This window comes from Notothenia rossii (genome assembly GCF_949606895.1).
Source record: "Notothenia rossii genome assembly, chromosome: 10".
In the NCBI taxonomy this organism is placed as follows: Eukaryota; Metazoa; Chordata; class Actinopteri; order Perciformes; family Nototheniidae; genus Notothenia; species Notothenia rossii.
The window spans coordinates 31,104,059-31,119,652 of record NC_136908.1 but is presented as its reverse complement, the minus strand read 5'-3'; the positions used below and the strand labels follow the sequence as shown (position 1 = coordinate 31,119,652).

General features: G+C 42.2%; 1 protein-coding gene across 1 annotated transcript in view; it reads left to right on the top strand.

Moving 5' to 3' along the window:
• The window catches only part of mgat1b (alpha-1,3-mannosyl-glycoprotein 2-beta-N-acetylglucosaminyltransferase b), an 11,020-nt gene extending 4,169 nt beyond the window's left edge, over positions 1 to 6,851 (top strand). The window contains exon 2 of the mRNA XM_079655361.1: positions 4,174 to 6,851. Coding sequence (XP_079511487.1) covers positions 4,342 to 4,875 — 534 coding nt within the window. The 5' untranslated portion in view covers positions 4,174 to 4,341 and the 3' untranslated portion in view covers positions 4,876 to 6,851. The remainder of the gene's footprint in view (positions 1 to 4,173) is intronic.
• The last annotated feature ends 8,743 nt before the right edge of the window (positions 6,852 to 15,594 follow it).

The following is a 15,594-nucleotide window of genomic DNA, read 5'->3' as shown; positions in this document are numbered from 1 at the left end:
GGGAAGTTGCTAAAACTCCTCCTAGCAGCTTCTATAGGTAGATTTAAAAAAAAAAAAAACAGTAAAAAAAGGGCCTCAGCAGCAGGAGAAATGGTACAGGAAATGTAACTTTGCAGCAGTTCTAGGCAGGAAGTGCCTTGAAAGTCAGCAATTATCTTTCTAATGAGCAGGGAAATCTGGCTCCACTCATGGGACTGGCTTCCTTTTTTGGACTCCTGACAACTCAGGCACCAACTCCGTTTGTTTTGGCTAATCTCAATGTGAGTTGACAGAGTTAAAGTTAATGTGACATCTTCAAACCTGCTGCACCCACTCACTTCATATGTGCAGCCAACGTTTGTTCAAATACACATTCATTTGATAGTGTTTTTCATACACATTGGTCTTTTTGATAGCCTGCAGTAGAGGGGAAAGGAAATGAGGGCTGAGAGAGAGATGGGGGTGCAACTGACCAAGGTTTCGTGCTGTTTGAACCAGTGATGTTGCGATGACTAATAATGTGTTCCTTCTCTGAGGTAAGGGTCTAAAGATGGACAGTGTTCCATGTTGCACAGGCTGCAGTGATGGAACATAACAAAGGACATTAACCAAAGTGCTGTACTTTAGTACAATATTAAGGATACTTTTTTTTACTCAAATATTTAGATTTTTAGTTTTATTTATAAATCTACTCCACTACATTTCCGAGAGGCATATTTAACTTTCTCTATATTCTCTTTTTGACAGCCTTTGTCTCTTTTCAGATTAGGATTTAACAATAATAATAATATGTTTCTTAAACATAATGCATTGTTAAATATTTAAAGCAGCAGTCTCTGTTTTGCATTTCAGATATCTTTGAACTGTTAGCAGCTCCACTTCAAAGTGGACACAATCATTTCAATAAGCCCAGAGAGATAAAACAATAAGAGAATGATCCAAAGAAATACGTACAAATGTATGTAGTAAAGACTTTTTGATCTCTCCTGTACTTAAATGAGTCTTGTAATCCAGCGGGTTAGCATCCTCTGACTGAAATGTGTGTATATAACTAACTCAACCTATATTGTAATCAAGATGAGAACCGTAAACAAATAAACAAGTACTCGTTCCGGTTAGCACTGTTTACACAGGGAGGTGGAAACCAAATGTGTCCTCTTTGTATCATGTCCTTAGTCCTAACTAAGTAGGCACATGGGTGCTGCTGTTTGTCTACCAGAAATTATTTTTCAAGGCTTTGAGCTCAAAACAATCCATCATTTAAACAGAACAATTCCAGTTTATCACAAGTCTCTGAAGTTTAGACCAAAATGTTTTGAGTTCACCACCAGTGGGGTGTTTATTGGTGTATTTTATGAGAGAATGCAATTCCTGAAGAAATTGCTAGTGGGAATGCTTTATGCTGAAAAGCTGACGCTGAACTGCTATGCTGAAATGTAATGTGTAAGAAGAAAGTGAAGAATTGAGATTGAAATGATACATGAATACAGGGGGCTTGAATGTGTGATGAGAGAAGAAAAGAAAGTAAAAAGGCTTGGAAAAGCAGCAGAATATTTGAACTGCAATCTTCTGAACTAACTTGATGGCGAATGATCTGTCGCTATGGCAACGGCATTTGATGACAACCCATAATACGCTTAGATGCGTTGATGGCTGCATCGTTACCAAACCTGTGAAGTTTTGGGGCGTTTGGAGCAGTTTCTGAAGTTATGAGAAAGCCGTGTTTCATGGCGAGCATTGTGTTGCCATGGCAACGGCATTTGAAGAGATCTCAAAACTGTCCCTCAGATGTCTTCACGGCTGGACTGTTAGCACATATGTGAAGTTTGAGCGCTTTTTGAACATTTTCATAGGAGTTATAGCGACATCATGTTTTATGGCGAGGGATGCGTTTCCATGAAAACGGCTTATGGTGAGATCTCAGATTTGGCGTAGAGCTGTTGAGGCATGGACCGGTGATATACAAGAGAAGATTGGGGGACGATTGGACCGTGTCCATTGGACTTACAGCCACATCGTGTTTCATGGCGAGTGGTCCGTCGCCATGGCAACGGCATTTGATGACACCCCATACTACGCTTAGATCTGTTGATGGCTGCATCGTTACCAAACCTGTGAAGTTCTGGGCTGTTTGGGGTATTTTCACTGAAGTTATGAGAACCATGTTTCAAGGCGAGCATTGTGTTGCCATGGCAACGGCATTTGAAGAAATCTCAAAACTGTCCCGTAGATGTCTTCACGGCTTGACAGTTAGTACACATGTAAAGTTTGAGCACATTTTGAACATTTTCATAGGAGTTATAGCGACATCATGTTTTATGGCGAGGGATGCGTTTCCATGGAAACGGCATATGGTGAGATCTCAGATTTGGCGTAGAGCTGTTGAGGCATGGACCGGTGATATACAAGTGAAGATTGGGGGACGATTGGACCGTGTCGATGGGACTTACAGCCACATCGTGTTTCATGGCGAGTGGTCCGTCGCCATGGCAACGGCATTTGATGAAACCCCATACTACGCTTAGATGCATTGACGGCTGCATCGTTAACAAACCTGTGAAGTTCTAGGCTGTTTGGAGTAAAGTTTTGAGAAGGCGAGCATTGTGTTGCCATGGCAACGGCATTTGAAGAAATCTCAAAACTGTCCCGTAGATGTCTTCACGGCTGGACTGTTTGCACACTGCTATCTGAAACCTGCTGCTCTGAGCATGTCAGTTGTAGTGATGACATCATCGTGTTCCATTACACAGGTGTTTATATTTGAGCTAACGAGCTCTGTAGAGATCAAATGCTTCATTGTTCTGAATGAGAGATGAACCTCTTACATGTGAACGTTTTGTGGAAGAACCGTAAAAGATATCTGTGAAATTTCAAAACGTGAAGCATGTCAAGGAAGTTGAGTATCTGAAGTGTAATTTTTGTGTAGTTTCGGGTTAATAATGTGGCCTTTTTGGCAGTTTAACTAAAGGTGTGCGGCTGCCGCCGTGAGGAAATATCTGCCTGAAATTACAATGGAGACATGTTGAACGTTTTTGTCACTTCATGCCCTCAAAAAGCATTTTGTTTAATTATTTTTGCTTAATTATTTGTCCTTTTTCAAGCTACGAGATGTTTTCCTACGTTTGTCATGATAAATTATGTCTCAGGAATGTAGGGTTTGGGAATTATGGCAGTTTTAAAAAAATATATGAAGGCAAATTTCAAGATGTTCTACCCTCTAGCTGTGACATCACGCACTCTAGTTAATGTTAAAGTGTGAAGAAAACCTCTAAAACAAGGTCTGAACAATGTTTAATATCTCTAAAAGTAAGAATCAGATTTAAAAGTTGTTTTACACGAATAATGTCAGAAAGATGTGTAACATTTTAAAGTTGGAGTGAGGTGTCTGAGTGAAAGTATGAATGAACAGTTAGCAGTTGAATCGCATGAAGATTTGTTGAAGTCTGAAGATTTTCTCCATTGATTTCAATGTTAAAAATTTGATGTATTATGGGATGTATCTCTGGAATTATGAAAGTTATGAATGAGAAAAGTAATAGCCATCGCTTCCCGACCAAGCTGAACGTTTTGATGTTTGAACGGAGTTTCTGCGATGTTCAATGCGGGAGGAGAAGAGTGCCAAAATACCGGCGGAATAATACACTTTTCGTCCGTAGAATAACAGTTAGTTGGAATGCTGTTAACAGCATTCCCATTAAATGAAAATCTCTTCAGCCTATTTTAGGCTTCTAGCCAATGACCATTGAAGTTTTAGGACTGATTACTGCACCACTGTATATCAGTCAATCAACAATATACACAGCGAGTTAATAGCTGACATGACATGATGACATCACTGAGAGGATGTGTGGTGAAGAAACCCAAGCGGTCGTACTCTCTGATTGGTTGGAGACACAACTCCCGGTCAAACAGACCACATCCCTCTTCAACTTTGACCTACTGTATTTACTGTATTTGTGAATGTTGCTCTGTTCCCAGAGCTCTGCTATTTATTTGGAGACTATCATATTATTTAGACTAATAGAAAGAATGGCCAAAACTATGAAAATAAATCCAATTGTTCTTTAAAGGCCTAGAGGTTCTGTTGTAAGTTGAGACAATTGAATGGAATGTTTTTAAATGATAATAATGAACTGTCCCTTCAATGATGCTTCTGAGACTGTAGCTCACTGTGCCTCCCTCTCCTCTCTTAAGGTGGCCCCTGACTTCTTTGAGTATTTCCGAGCGCTGTACCCGATCCTGCACGCCGACCCCACCCTGTGGTGTGTTTCTGCGTGGAACGATAACGGCAGAGACGCCCTGGTGGACCCCTCCAAAGCTGAGCTGCTCTACAGGACAGACTTCTTCCCCGGGCTGGGCTGGATGCTGCTCAAAGAGATGTGGGCCGAACTGGAACCCAAGTGGCCCTCAGCCTTCTGGGACGACTGGATGCGTCAGCCGGAGCAGCGTAAGGAGCGCTCCTGCATCCGCCCCGAAATCTCCCGCACCATCACCTTCGGCCGCAAAGGCGTCAGCTTAGGTCAATTCTTCGACCAGTACCTGCGCTACATTAAGCTAAACACTGAGTTTGTGCCTTTTACCAAACAGGATTTGTCTTATTTGCTTCAAGAGAAGTATGATGAAAGGCTTATAAAAGAGGTCTACAGCGCCCCCCTGGTGAAGATGGAGGAGCTGCAGCAGGGGGGCACCCTGAGGGGCCCGGGGCCCTTCAGGGTGCAGTACTCGAGCCGCGACACTTTCAAAGTCTTTGCTCGAAATCTAGGAGTGATGGACGACTTGAAATCTGGAGTTCCTCGCACAGGTTACAGGGGCGTAGTGAACTTCCTGTACCGGGGTCGCAGGGTATTCCTGGCCCCCCCCGAGGGCTGGACGCAGTATGACGTGAGCTGGAGCTGAGGGACTCATCCACTCTGAACTATGTGACCGGTGATGAAGAGGGAGGCAGCCTTACTCAGAGGAACACCCTCTCAGACCAAAGAATATCAGAGCAGAACCAGAGTGTGACCCCGCCTGTGTGTGAGGGAAACGAGATGCTTATTCAGCAAGTGCAACGGCCACACACACTTCACAGAGAGCGTGAGGAAAATTAATTCCACTTTGAACACTGTTTGAGAACAGCTGCTGGCAACGTGCCTTGCTTTCTGGGCCCATTTGTTTGGTGTATTTTTTATTCCTATGAAAAACCGGCCAAATGTAGACTTTGCAAGTGTTTGGGGAATTTGGTAGCAGGAAGTCATTTGAATTGTCAACAGAAAGGCCATGTTTCAGTGTGGGTGATAATACAAGCAAAATGATCCTTTTAGAATTGAGCAAAGTTTATAAAGAAGCTGTTAAAATGAATGTTTAAGGTGGTTAACAAACGCCATATCCTGTGCTGAAGGCATCATATGAAGTGCTGATGGGCAACATTAAAGCTGGAAGGCTTCATTAGCAAACATACAGAGAGGAAGAAGAAGCTGAGACATCAACTTTCCAAATGAAATGTATCCAAACTGCTATCAGTCTGCTGAGCAGCTCATCAAATCTGCTAGAGAATATTAAAAGTAACAGATGTAAGGTGGGAGGTAGAAATAAAATAAGTAGAAATTTGATCAGACCGAACATGGAGTCAGTACAAACCATGTCATATTTCTGTTTCACTCTCTGTAGTGTTGAACTGTAGCTTAGAAGTCCATCCTCCAGTGGTTGACTTCACGGTGTTAGTATTGATTTTAATGAACGAGAGTATTGATTTTAATGAACGAGACCTCTCTTGGTGAAATAAAAAAAAAAAGTGTTTTGATACTTTACACCCCCCTGTTGATGGATTAGCAGAGCTACAAGCATCTATTGTTTTTCCAACCAAGTTTAGATTTAAACGCTTCAACTTAACATGACAGATGAACATCGCCGTCCCCATCTGAACAAGTCATATCAGTTCTATTCTAGCTTGGGTAAAAAATGGATATGGGGTGCTACATGTTATCAATGACGCTGCGTTCATGCTTTGATCATGTGGGAGTGGCCATGTTTAAATCTAAACTGGACTGGAAAAACAATAGAAGCCACGACCATCGACCGAGACTGTATATCATTCTTTGTGTGACACATTTCATGAGCTGCGCATCAGAATAAGCTTTCTGGCCCAGTGCATTGTGGGTAATTATACAAGGACATGTCTCTGGGTTTAGAGTGCTCTCAATGTACCTACACACTGTTCCAAGAACAGTTTACAGGAAGATAGGAGTAGACAAATATAGGTTGAAACAAACAATAATCATAATAAAGAGTCCTGGGTAAACAGGTAGGTGGAAGCTCATTGGCTGAGTTTATATGAAGTAGGCGGGACCACAGAATCAAGTCTTAATGTATGATGTATTTCATGTTCTGAATAGCCCAGTTTAAAGGCCCATCCATGTGATGGCTGGAGAAAATTTACTTCTAAAGAGAATCACTTTCTACAAGGGAGTGTCTAAATGTGTTGAAGGAAATAGTCAATATGAAGGAAGAAATTGTAATAGTAAGGATATTTTTCAAGATATTTAACGTTCTTGAACTTTTAACAAGTTTGCAAAAGCGCAAATGATATGTACATGTCACTGATTTCCTGATGACCCCCCTGCAGCCCTGACCCAGGGTCAGCTGTAATCACATCACATGACATCCAAACAAAGGTTTGGGCAGCTTAGGTTTGTTACAGAACCACTGATTGTTGACAGGTTTGATTTGTGCTACATGAAGGCTGTGGAGAGAGGACTTTATCACTGTACTGTAACGCTTTGGGAGGTTCTCCACCACATGGATCCCATGTCTGAATGGTGATGTGTAAAACCACTGCCTGTGTTTAGAACTTTAATACAGTACAAATAAAATCAACTATTTTGATATCTGCCCATACGCTGAAGGAGTTATTCATTCATCTTTGTGTGTCCATTTTGAACAGAAGTTTTAATAATAGCAGCTTGCCTTTTTTATTTGAAGGGACTCGATTGTTTGCACATAAGGTAGACCAAATAAATTACATAAGAACTAAAAAATAATAGCAATGTTTAGCGATGGTGTCTTGCTTTGTAATGTTGGGTTTAGAGGAGACACAAAAGCCTCTCCTGCTATGGGATTAACATTCAGTTCTTCATTCTCGATTCATTTAGAATTACACTCTAGGCCCAAAATATACACATGCAAACAAAACCTGTAGTAGTCCGATAGGTGCAAACATGCTACAACTGTCCAAAACACCAAAACTAGGAGAAACACACAGCTTTAAAATGATGTAAATATATAAACACAAATGTGGCCAAAACACATGCAAACCCCTAACCCTAACAGGATGGGAATACAGGAGAGGACAGGCAAGAGTTCAAAGAAGCGTCATTAGGAAAGCAGATTTAAAACCAAGTAACATTATAGAATAAAACTAAAAAAGTGTTTATATACAAATATGAACAATTATGAATTAAATACTTAAATATATCTAAATGTGCATCCCATATGTACATACATTACAGGTTGAGACAGTCCAGCCTCCTCCTCCCCTCTGCCACCTCCTCCAGATTGTCCAGTTTTACTCCAACAACAGAGCTAGCCAGAGGTGGGAAGTAACTAAGTACATGCACTCATAAGTACAACTTTGGATACTTTTACTTTACTTCAGTATTTCGATGTTATACTACTTTGTACTTCTACTCCACTAAGTCAGAGGTAAATTGTGTACTTTTCCTCCACTCCATGTATTGAATACCTTTAGTTACTTTACAGATGTGGATGAATGATGTGAAATATAATCAAGTGTTAAATCAGACTTTAGTTCCACCTGGAGTAAATCCACAAGCTACCCTGCAGTATACAAAGTCATTCAAACTAGCTGCACCTTTACCAGCTTTGAGAACACTTTCATGATCAATCATTATAAAACATATCATATATATTATTCTGAAATGGACCAATCTGCACAATGACTACTTTTACTGTCGCTACTTCCACTATATTTTGATGATCATACTTTTACTTGAGTAACATTTTGAATGCAGGACTTTTCCTTTTTATTCCTACACTCTGGTACTTCTACCTTTACTCAAGTTCTAGATCTGAGTACTTCTACGGTTCTACCACCTCTGGAGCTAGCCTTCTTCACAAGCTTGTTCAGCCTGTCGGCATCCCTTTCTCTGATGTCTCCCCCCAGTACAAAGTAGAGCACACTGGCTACTACTGCATCAGTGTTTCACTCCAGTTTATTGTTTAATAGGTTTAACTTGTCACCTTGCTGGACTGACGCACAGCCGTACACAAGACACTGTGACATTGCTGTGACAGGTGCAACAGAGCATGTACTGAACACACCCAACCACATCCATAAGTGACGCTGGCTTAGGTTAGGGCTGAAACACTGTCAGCCTGCTGTAAAATCAGCAAACATCCTTAACTTTAGCAGCCATCTTTACATCCATGAGTTATGAGCTGACAAATACAACACACCACCTGTTGCACTTATACCATTCATTTGAAATGTGATCATTACAGATATTTGTTTTTATATTTTACCGCATGAATAAAATGGAAGCAGGAGGAGGCAGTCCTGTATGCAGGGCTGGTGGTGGAGAAGCTACAGCATGAACTGACTGCATGAGGCTGACAGTGGGAGTCAGCCAAGAGAAGCCTCCCTTCAGCGGGGACATGTCCCACAAAGGTTCATGAGAACTTAGTTCATCAGCTGGTTTCTACACGGACCACTATTGCGGTAAGCATGTTGTAACTTCCGGTTGTTGTTGTCATCTCCGGGTATCCCGTGTGCCTGTTCTGTTGCTGATAGCTTGTTATCTTAACTTAATCGATCGTTTTAAAACTCTTGATCACGGCAACTGCCTGACGTTGTAATCACACGTTACTACAGCTTAAGCACTCACAAACTCTCCTTCTCTTAGCGACTGTAACTCCACAGTTGCCTACACTCTTTTCGGGTTTGCTAACGGTAGCTACTTTAGCTTGATAGCTAGCCATGGCTCTTTCCCCACCCTCGGGTGCTATTTCCTGCTCTAACTGTCTCATGTTTGGTTACTCCCCTACCTCCTTTACTGGTACCGATACATGTGTTAAATGTAGTATAGTTGTTAGGTTGGAGGCGGGAATCATAGCCATAGAAGCCCGGCTCCGCATCTTAGAAAATAACTCAGCTACAGTAAAGCCCATGTTAGCCGGTGTGGACCGGCAAAAGGTAGCTCCTCTTAGCCGTCCCCCGGCAACTCCCGAGCAGCAGGGAGAATGGGTGACTGTTCAGAAGGGGCATAACGCGAAACCCGCAGGTCCCCACCAACCCGTTCACGTATCTAACAGATATTCCCCACTCAGCGAGACACCCGCTGAGAAGCCAACTCTGGTTATTGGTAGCTCTATTATGAGACACGTGAATTTAGAGACCGATGCCTCCACAGTCACATGCATTCCGGGGGCCAGAGCGGGCGACGTTGAGGCGCATCTTAAACTGCTGGCTAAAAATAAACGTAAATACAGTAGGATTGTTATTCACGTCGGTGGTAATGATGTTCGTTTACGCCAATCAGAATGCACCAAACTTAATGTGGCGTCGGTGTGTAGTTATGCTAAAACAATGTCGGACACCGTAATCTTCTCTGGTCCCCTCCCCAATCTGATCAATGATGACATGTATAGCCGCATGTCATCATTTCAGCGCTGGTTGTCTTGGTGGTGCCCAGCAAACAATGTGGGCTTCGTGAATAATTGGACAGCCTTCTGGGGAAAACCTGGTCTGATTAAGAGAGACGGCATTCATCCTACTTTGGAAGGTGCAAATCTCATTTCGGCAAACATTTCAGGGCTCTGTGGACTTAATCCATGACAAACTGGAGTTGAGACCAGGAGGCGGAGTCGCAGTCTTACATGCTTCTCTGCGCTCTCTCCTAGGCAGTCATCCATAGGAATCCCGACCCCAATAAAATACCCAATATTAACGGTGTGTGTGTCTGCCAAAGGACAATTTAAGGTAAAACCTAATAGAGGTGTCATACATAATAACCTAATAAAAGTAAATGTAACAACTACTACAGTGCAACAAAACAGGAAGATTAAATGTGGTCTCTTAAACATAAGATCTCTAGCATCTAAAGCAATACTGGTAAATGATTTAATATCAGATTATAATATTGATATATGCTGTCTCACTGAAACTTGGTTGAGACATGAAGAATATGTCAGCATAAATGAGGCCACTCCACCCAGCCATATCAATACTCATATTGCCCGAGGCACGGGCCGAGGAGGTGGAGTTGCAGCAATCTTTGACTCAAGTTTACTTATCAATACTAAACAAAAATTAAATTATACCTCCTTTGAAAGCCTCATTTTCAGTCTTACGCATCCGACCTGGAAAACTTTGCAGCCAATCTTATTTGTTACAGTGTACCGTGCACCAGGTCCTTATTCAGAATTCTTATCAGAATTCTCTGAGTTTTTATCAGCTTTGGTACTTAAAACAGATAAAGTAATTATCGTAGGTGACTTTAATATTCATGTTGACGATGATAAAAATAGCCTTACTGTTGCATTTAACTCTATATTAGATTCTGTTGGTTTCTGTCAGAGTGTAAATAAACCAACCCACTGCTATAATCACACTCTTGACCTTGTTCTGACTTATGGTATTGAAATTGAGCAACTATTAGTCGAACCGCATAATCCTGCTTTATCCGACCATTTCTTAGTAACTTTTGAAGTACTGTTACTAGACTACAAAGCATTAGCCAAAAGCTCCTGCAGCAGAAACCTATCTGTTAGTGCTATAGCCAAATTTAAGGAAGAGATTCCACCAATACTTAACTCGATAGCATGTCTGCATGTAGGGGAGGAAACTTATACAAAATGTACACCACCCCAAATTGATCATGTTGTTGATAGTGCTACAGATGCGCTGCGAATAAAATTAGACTCTGTTGCTCCTTTGAAAAAGAAGAAAATAAAACAACATAGATTAGCTCCATGGCATAATGCCGAAACCCGCAAAATAAAGCAAAAGTCGAGACAACTTGAAAGGATATGGCGTTCCACTAAACTTGAAGAATCTCGTTTAATTTGGCATATTACTCTCAATGAATATAAGAAAGCACTGCGTAAAGCGAGAGCAGCATACTACTCTTCATTAATAGATGAGAATAAGAATAATGCAAGATTTCTTTTCAGCACTGTAGCCAGGCTGACAGAGAGCCACAGCTCGACTGAGCCTTCTATTCCCATAGCACTCAGTAGTAATGATTTTATGTGCTTTTTTAACGATAAAATTGTTACTCTTAGAAACAAAATCAATGACCTCTTGCCTTTGACCAGTATAGTGTTATCAACAGCTCCCGGAAACGTAAATTCTAATAATATTACACTAGATAGTAAACTAGAATGCTTTTCAGCCATAAACCTTGAACAATTAAATTCAATGATTCTCTCTTCTAAACCATCAACGTGTATCTTAGACCCGATTCCAACTAAGCTGTTAAAAGAAGTTTTTCCATTAATTAGCACTTCTTTATTAAATATTATGAATATGTCTTTATTATCAGGCTATGTTCCAAAATCATTCAAAGTAGCAGTGATAAAACCGCTTCTTAAAAAGCACAACCTCGATCCAGAGGTTTTAGCCAACTATAGACCTATTTCTAATCTTCCGTTCCTCTCAAAAATTCTTGAGAAAGCAGTCGCAAAACAGCTGTGTGATTACTTAAGAAACTATGATTTATTTGAAGATTTTCAGTCTGGCTTTAGAACACAACATAGCACAGAGACAGCTCTGGTTAAAGTCACAAATGACATTCTAATAGCCTCTGACAAGGGACTTGTCTCTATTCTTGTCTTACTCGATCTTAGTGCTGCATTTGATACTATCGACCATGATATCCTATTGCAAAGACTAGAGCACTTAGTTGGCATACAGGGAACTGCTTTAGGCTGGTTTAGGTCTTATCTATCTGAACGCTCTCAGTTTGTACGTGTCAACGATGAATCTTCCATGCAAACCAAAGTTAGCCATGGAGTGCCACAGGGCTCAGTGCTTGGACCTATTTTGTTCACCCTATATATGCTTCCGTTAGGCAATATTATAAGGAATCATTCTGTAAACTTTCATTGTTATGCGGATGATACTCAACTATATTTATCAATCAAGCCTGATGAAATTAATCATCTAAATAAAATTCAAGACTGCCTCAAGGACTTAAAAACGTGGATGACCTTAAATTTTTTGATGTTAAACACGACCAAAACTGAAATTATTGTACTTGGCCCGAAGAATCTACGAAACAAATTATCTAAAGATATATTAACTATGGATGGCATTAATTTGGCCTCCAGTGAGACTGTAAGGAATCTTGGTGTTATATTTGATCAGGATTTATCCTTTAACGCCCACATAAAATCAATTTCAAGGACCGCCTACTTCCATCTACGTAACATTGCAAAAATCAGGCATATCTTGCCTCAAAACGATGCAGAGAAACTAGTCCATGCATTTGTTACTTCAAGGCTGGATTATTGTAACTCCTTATTATCAGGGTGTACCAAGAAGTCAGTCAAGTCTCTTCAGCTGATTCAAAATGCTGCAGCTCGTGTACTAACCAGAGTTAGGAAAAGGGACCACATTACTCCTGTTCTGGCTGCCTTACACTGGCTCCCTATAGAACACAGGATAGAATTTAAAATTCTTCTTCTCGCCTACAAAGCCCTTAATGGGCAGGCGCCATCTTACCTTAAAGAACTCATTATACCCTATTGTCCTACTAGGGCATTGCGTTCCAAGAATGCAGGGTTGTTGGTTGTTCCTAGAGTCTCTAAAAGTACAGTGGGAGCCAGAGCCTTTTCTTATCAAGCTCCACTTTTGTGGAATCAGCTTCCAGTTTGTGTTCGGACGGCAGACACCCTATCCGTTTTTAAGAGTGCGCTTAAGACCTTCCTTTTTGATAAAGCTTATAGTTAGGGCTGATTAGATTCAGCCCCTAGTTTTGCTGATATAGGCTTAGTTTGTCGGGGGACATCTTACTTCTTCCTTCTCTCTGTCTATACCTGTGTACTCTCATGTTCCGATTAACCCAGCTTCCCCAAATTTCTTTCTTTTTGGTGTCTATATACGCCGGGATCCGGAGTCATGGATGATCCTGCGGTCCTGTGTCATGGATTGCGAGTCCTGGATCTTGAGTCGTGGCTGCGGTCCTGGATCATAAGTCCTGGATGGATATCCTCGTGGATTCATCTTCTTATTATACACACATGCATTTCAAAACATTTGGACTACCTATGTTGCAAATGTATTATCTTTTCAATTTACACACGGCATCTATTGCACGTCTGTCCGTCCTGGGAGAGGGATCCCTCCTCTGTTGCTCTCCCTGAGGTTTCTCCCATTTTTCCCTTTAAACTGTGGGGTTTTCTCTGGAAGTTTTTCCTTGTACGATGTGAGGGTCTAAGGACAGAGGGTGTCGTATTGTCATACTGATATTCTGTACAAACTGTGAAGTCCACTGAGACAAATGTAACATTTGTGATATTGGGCTATATAAATAAACATTGATTGATTGATTGATGTGATGTGTCAGCAGATATCTGTCTGCTTCCTCTCCACATCCTGTTGATCCCTGCTCTACTTCCTGTTTCACAACAGATGTTAACGGTAACTGTTTTTGCCCTATACTGTAAATGGTGGGAAAGCCTCCACTAAGCCATACTGTCCAGACTAATATGAATGATGTTACAGTCTTAACAGCACTCACTGGACCAACCTTGTCCATAAGGAAAACCCTTTGAACGCCTTCAAAAATACTTTTGAGATGTTTTTTAAGGTTTAAATCTTCAGTAGAAACCAATGGATTTGGGAAAAGAGCCACAGAAAGGTAGGGATGTCAGAAAGTATTGAGAGACAACACATTGTTGGTTTTGGTAAATGTGTCCAGAGGGAGTATTTCTCGCCCTGGAGAGATAACACTTTTTAGCACATTTTAGCCTCTGCAGACCATTGACATGCACAAAAACCTATAATTTAACCCACTACAGGAAAGGGAAAACTCCAACCAGCATAATGGGGCCTCTTTATCCAGCAGTGCACTAGTCATGTCTGCGAGTCTACTGGAACTACTTCAATAAACTCACATCTAAAAAACTGTTATCGTTCATTAGGCTGAAGGTTCACTGCAGGCTCTGGGGGGGGGGGGCTTTGAAAACTTTAGATCAATCCACAGAATGGATGAGAGGTTTCTAACTGATGTCCACCCCCCAACAGTCCTGAGTGTGGGTGTCACCTTCATCAGAAAAACATTACAGCGCAGCAAAAACCTCCCCCCTCCACACCTCACTACACCTGATGCTCCCACAGCTGACCTCATTATCCAGTCTGGATAAAGGCACATGTAGAGTCTGCCATACCAGCGGTGATGCAGCACTCAGGTTCCTCTCCTGGAGAAGCTGCAGAGTCCATGTTGAACCGGAGAAACGAGGGGTTACGTATTGTAACCCTAGTTATATAAGCACAGGCGGAGCCGGCCCCCGGGGCGGGTCTACCTGAATGCGTGCGCAAGCAACCCGTATAAAAGGCGGTCTCGCCTCCTGACCGTCATCTTACACCCTCTTCAGCGAGCGTCATGGGACAGACAGTGCCCCGAGTAGAGGGCTCCACCTGTGCTAATATACTATATACTATATACTACATAACTAGGGTTACAATACGTAACCCTAGTTATGTAGTTATATCTCTCACATGCGGAGCCCAGATGCATAAACGCGCTGTCGTCCGACAACATCGGCCCCTCACACTGCCCCCTGGGGGGGGGGGGGGGGCAGATATCTACTGACCCACAGCCCCTCCCCCCCTCACCAGTCCTGTGTTGCCCCAGCAAGCACAGACGTCGAGAAGGAGTCAGACATGTCCAAGAGATAAAACCTTATGAAGGGGCCTGGCGTGGACCAAGACGCCGCCGTGCATATATCTTCTACACTCACGCCGTTGAATAAGGCTGTTGACACAGCCATACCCTGTGTAGAGTGTACACGGACCCCAGTGGGGAAGACTCTCCCTGCCTGTCCGTAGGCATGTGAAATGCACTCGCAGAGCTATCCTGCCAGGCGTTTCTTGGACAGAGCTTTACCGGCCACACCACCCCCAAAGCACACGAACAGATGTTCAGTTCGCCTAAAGGCAGCCGTGGGCTCCACATAACATGCTAGCGCACGCACCGGGCAGAGGAGGTGCAATTTAGCTTCCCTGGCCCCAATATGGGGTGGAAGATTAAAGCCCCCCAACTGAATAGCTCTTGACCTGAACGAGTTCCTTAGACTCTTGGGAATAAAGGAGGGTTTCGGTCTGAGTTTCGGCCTGAGTGTCGGCCTGAGTGTCCCCCCGCTACGGTCACCCCGGATTAATAAGCAACTTGGGTGCACCGACAGAGCGGTCAGCTCGGATACTCTCTTGGCTGAAGTTAAGGCAAGCAGCAACGCTGTCTTCCACTACAGTGCTTTCAGGGAGGAGAGCTCTAGAGCAGGGGTGTCCAACTCAAATACAGTGGGCCAAAATAAAAATAAATGGGGACTAGTCGAGGGCCGGACTGATTCAATGTTTATTTCAAAACTTATTGAAATGAACTTATTGCACATATT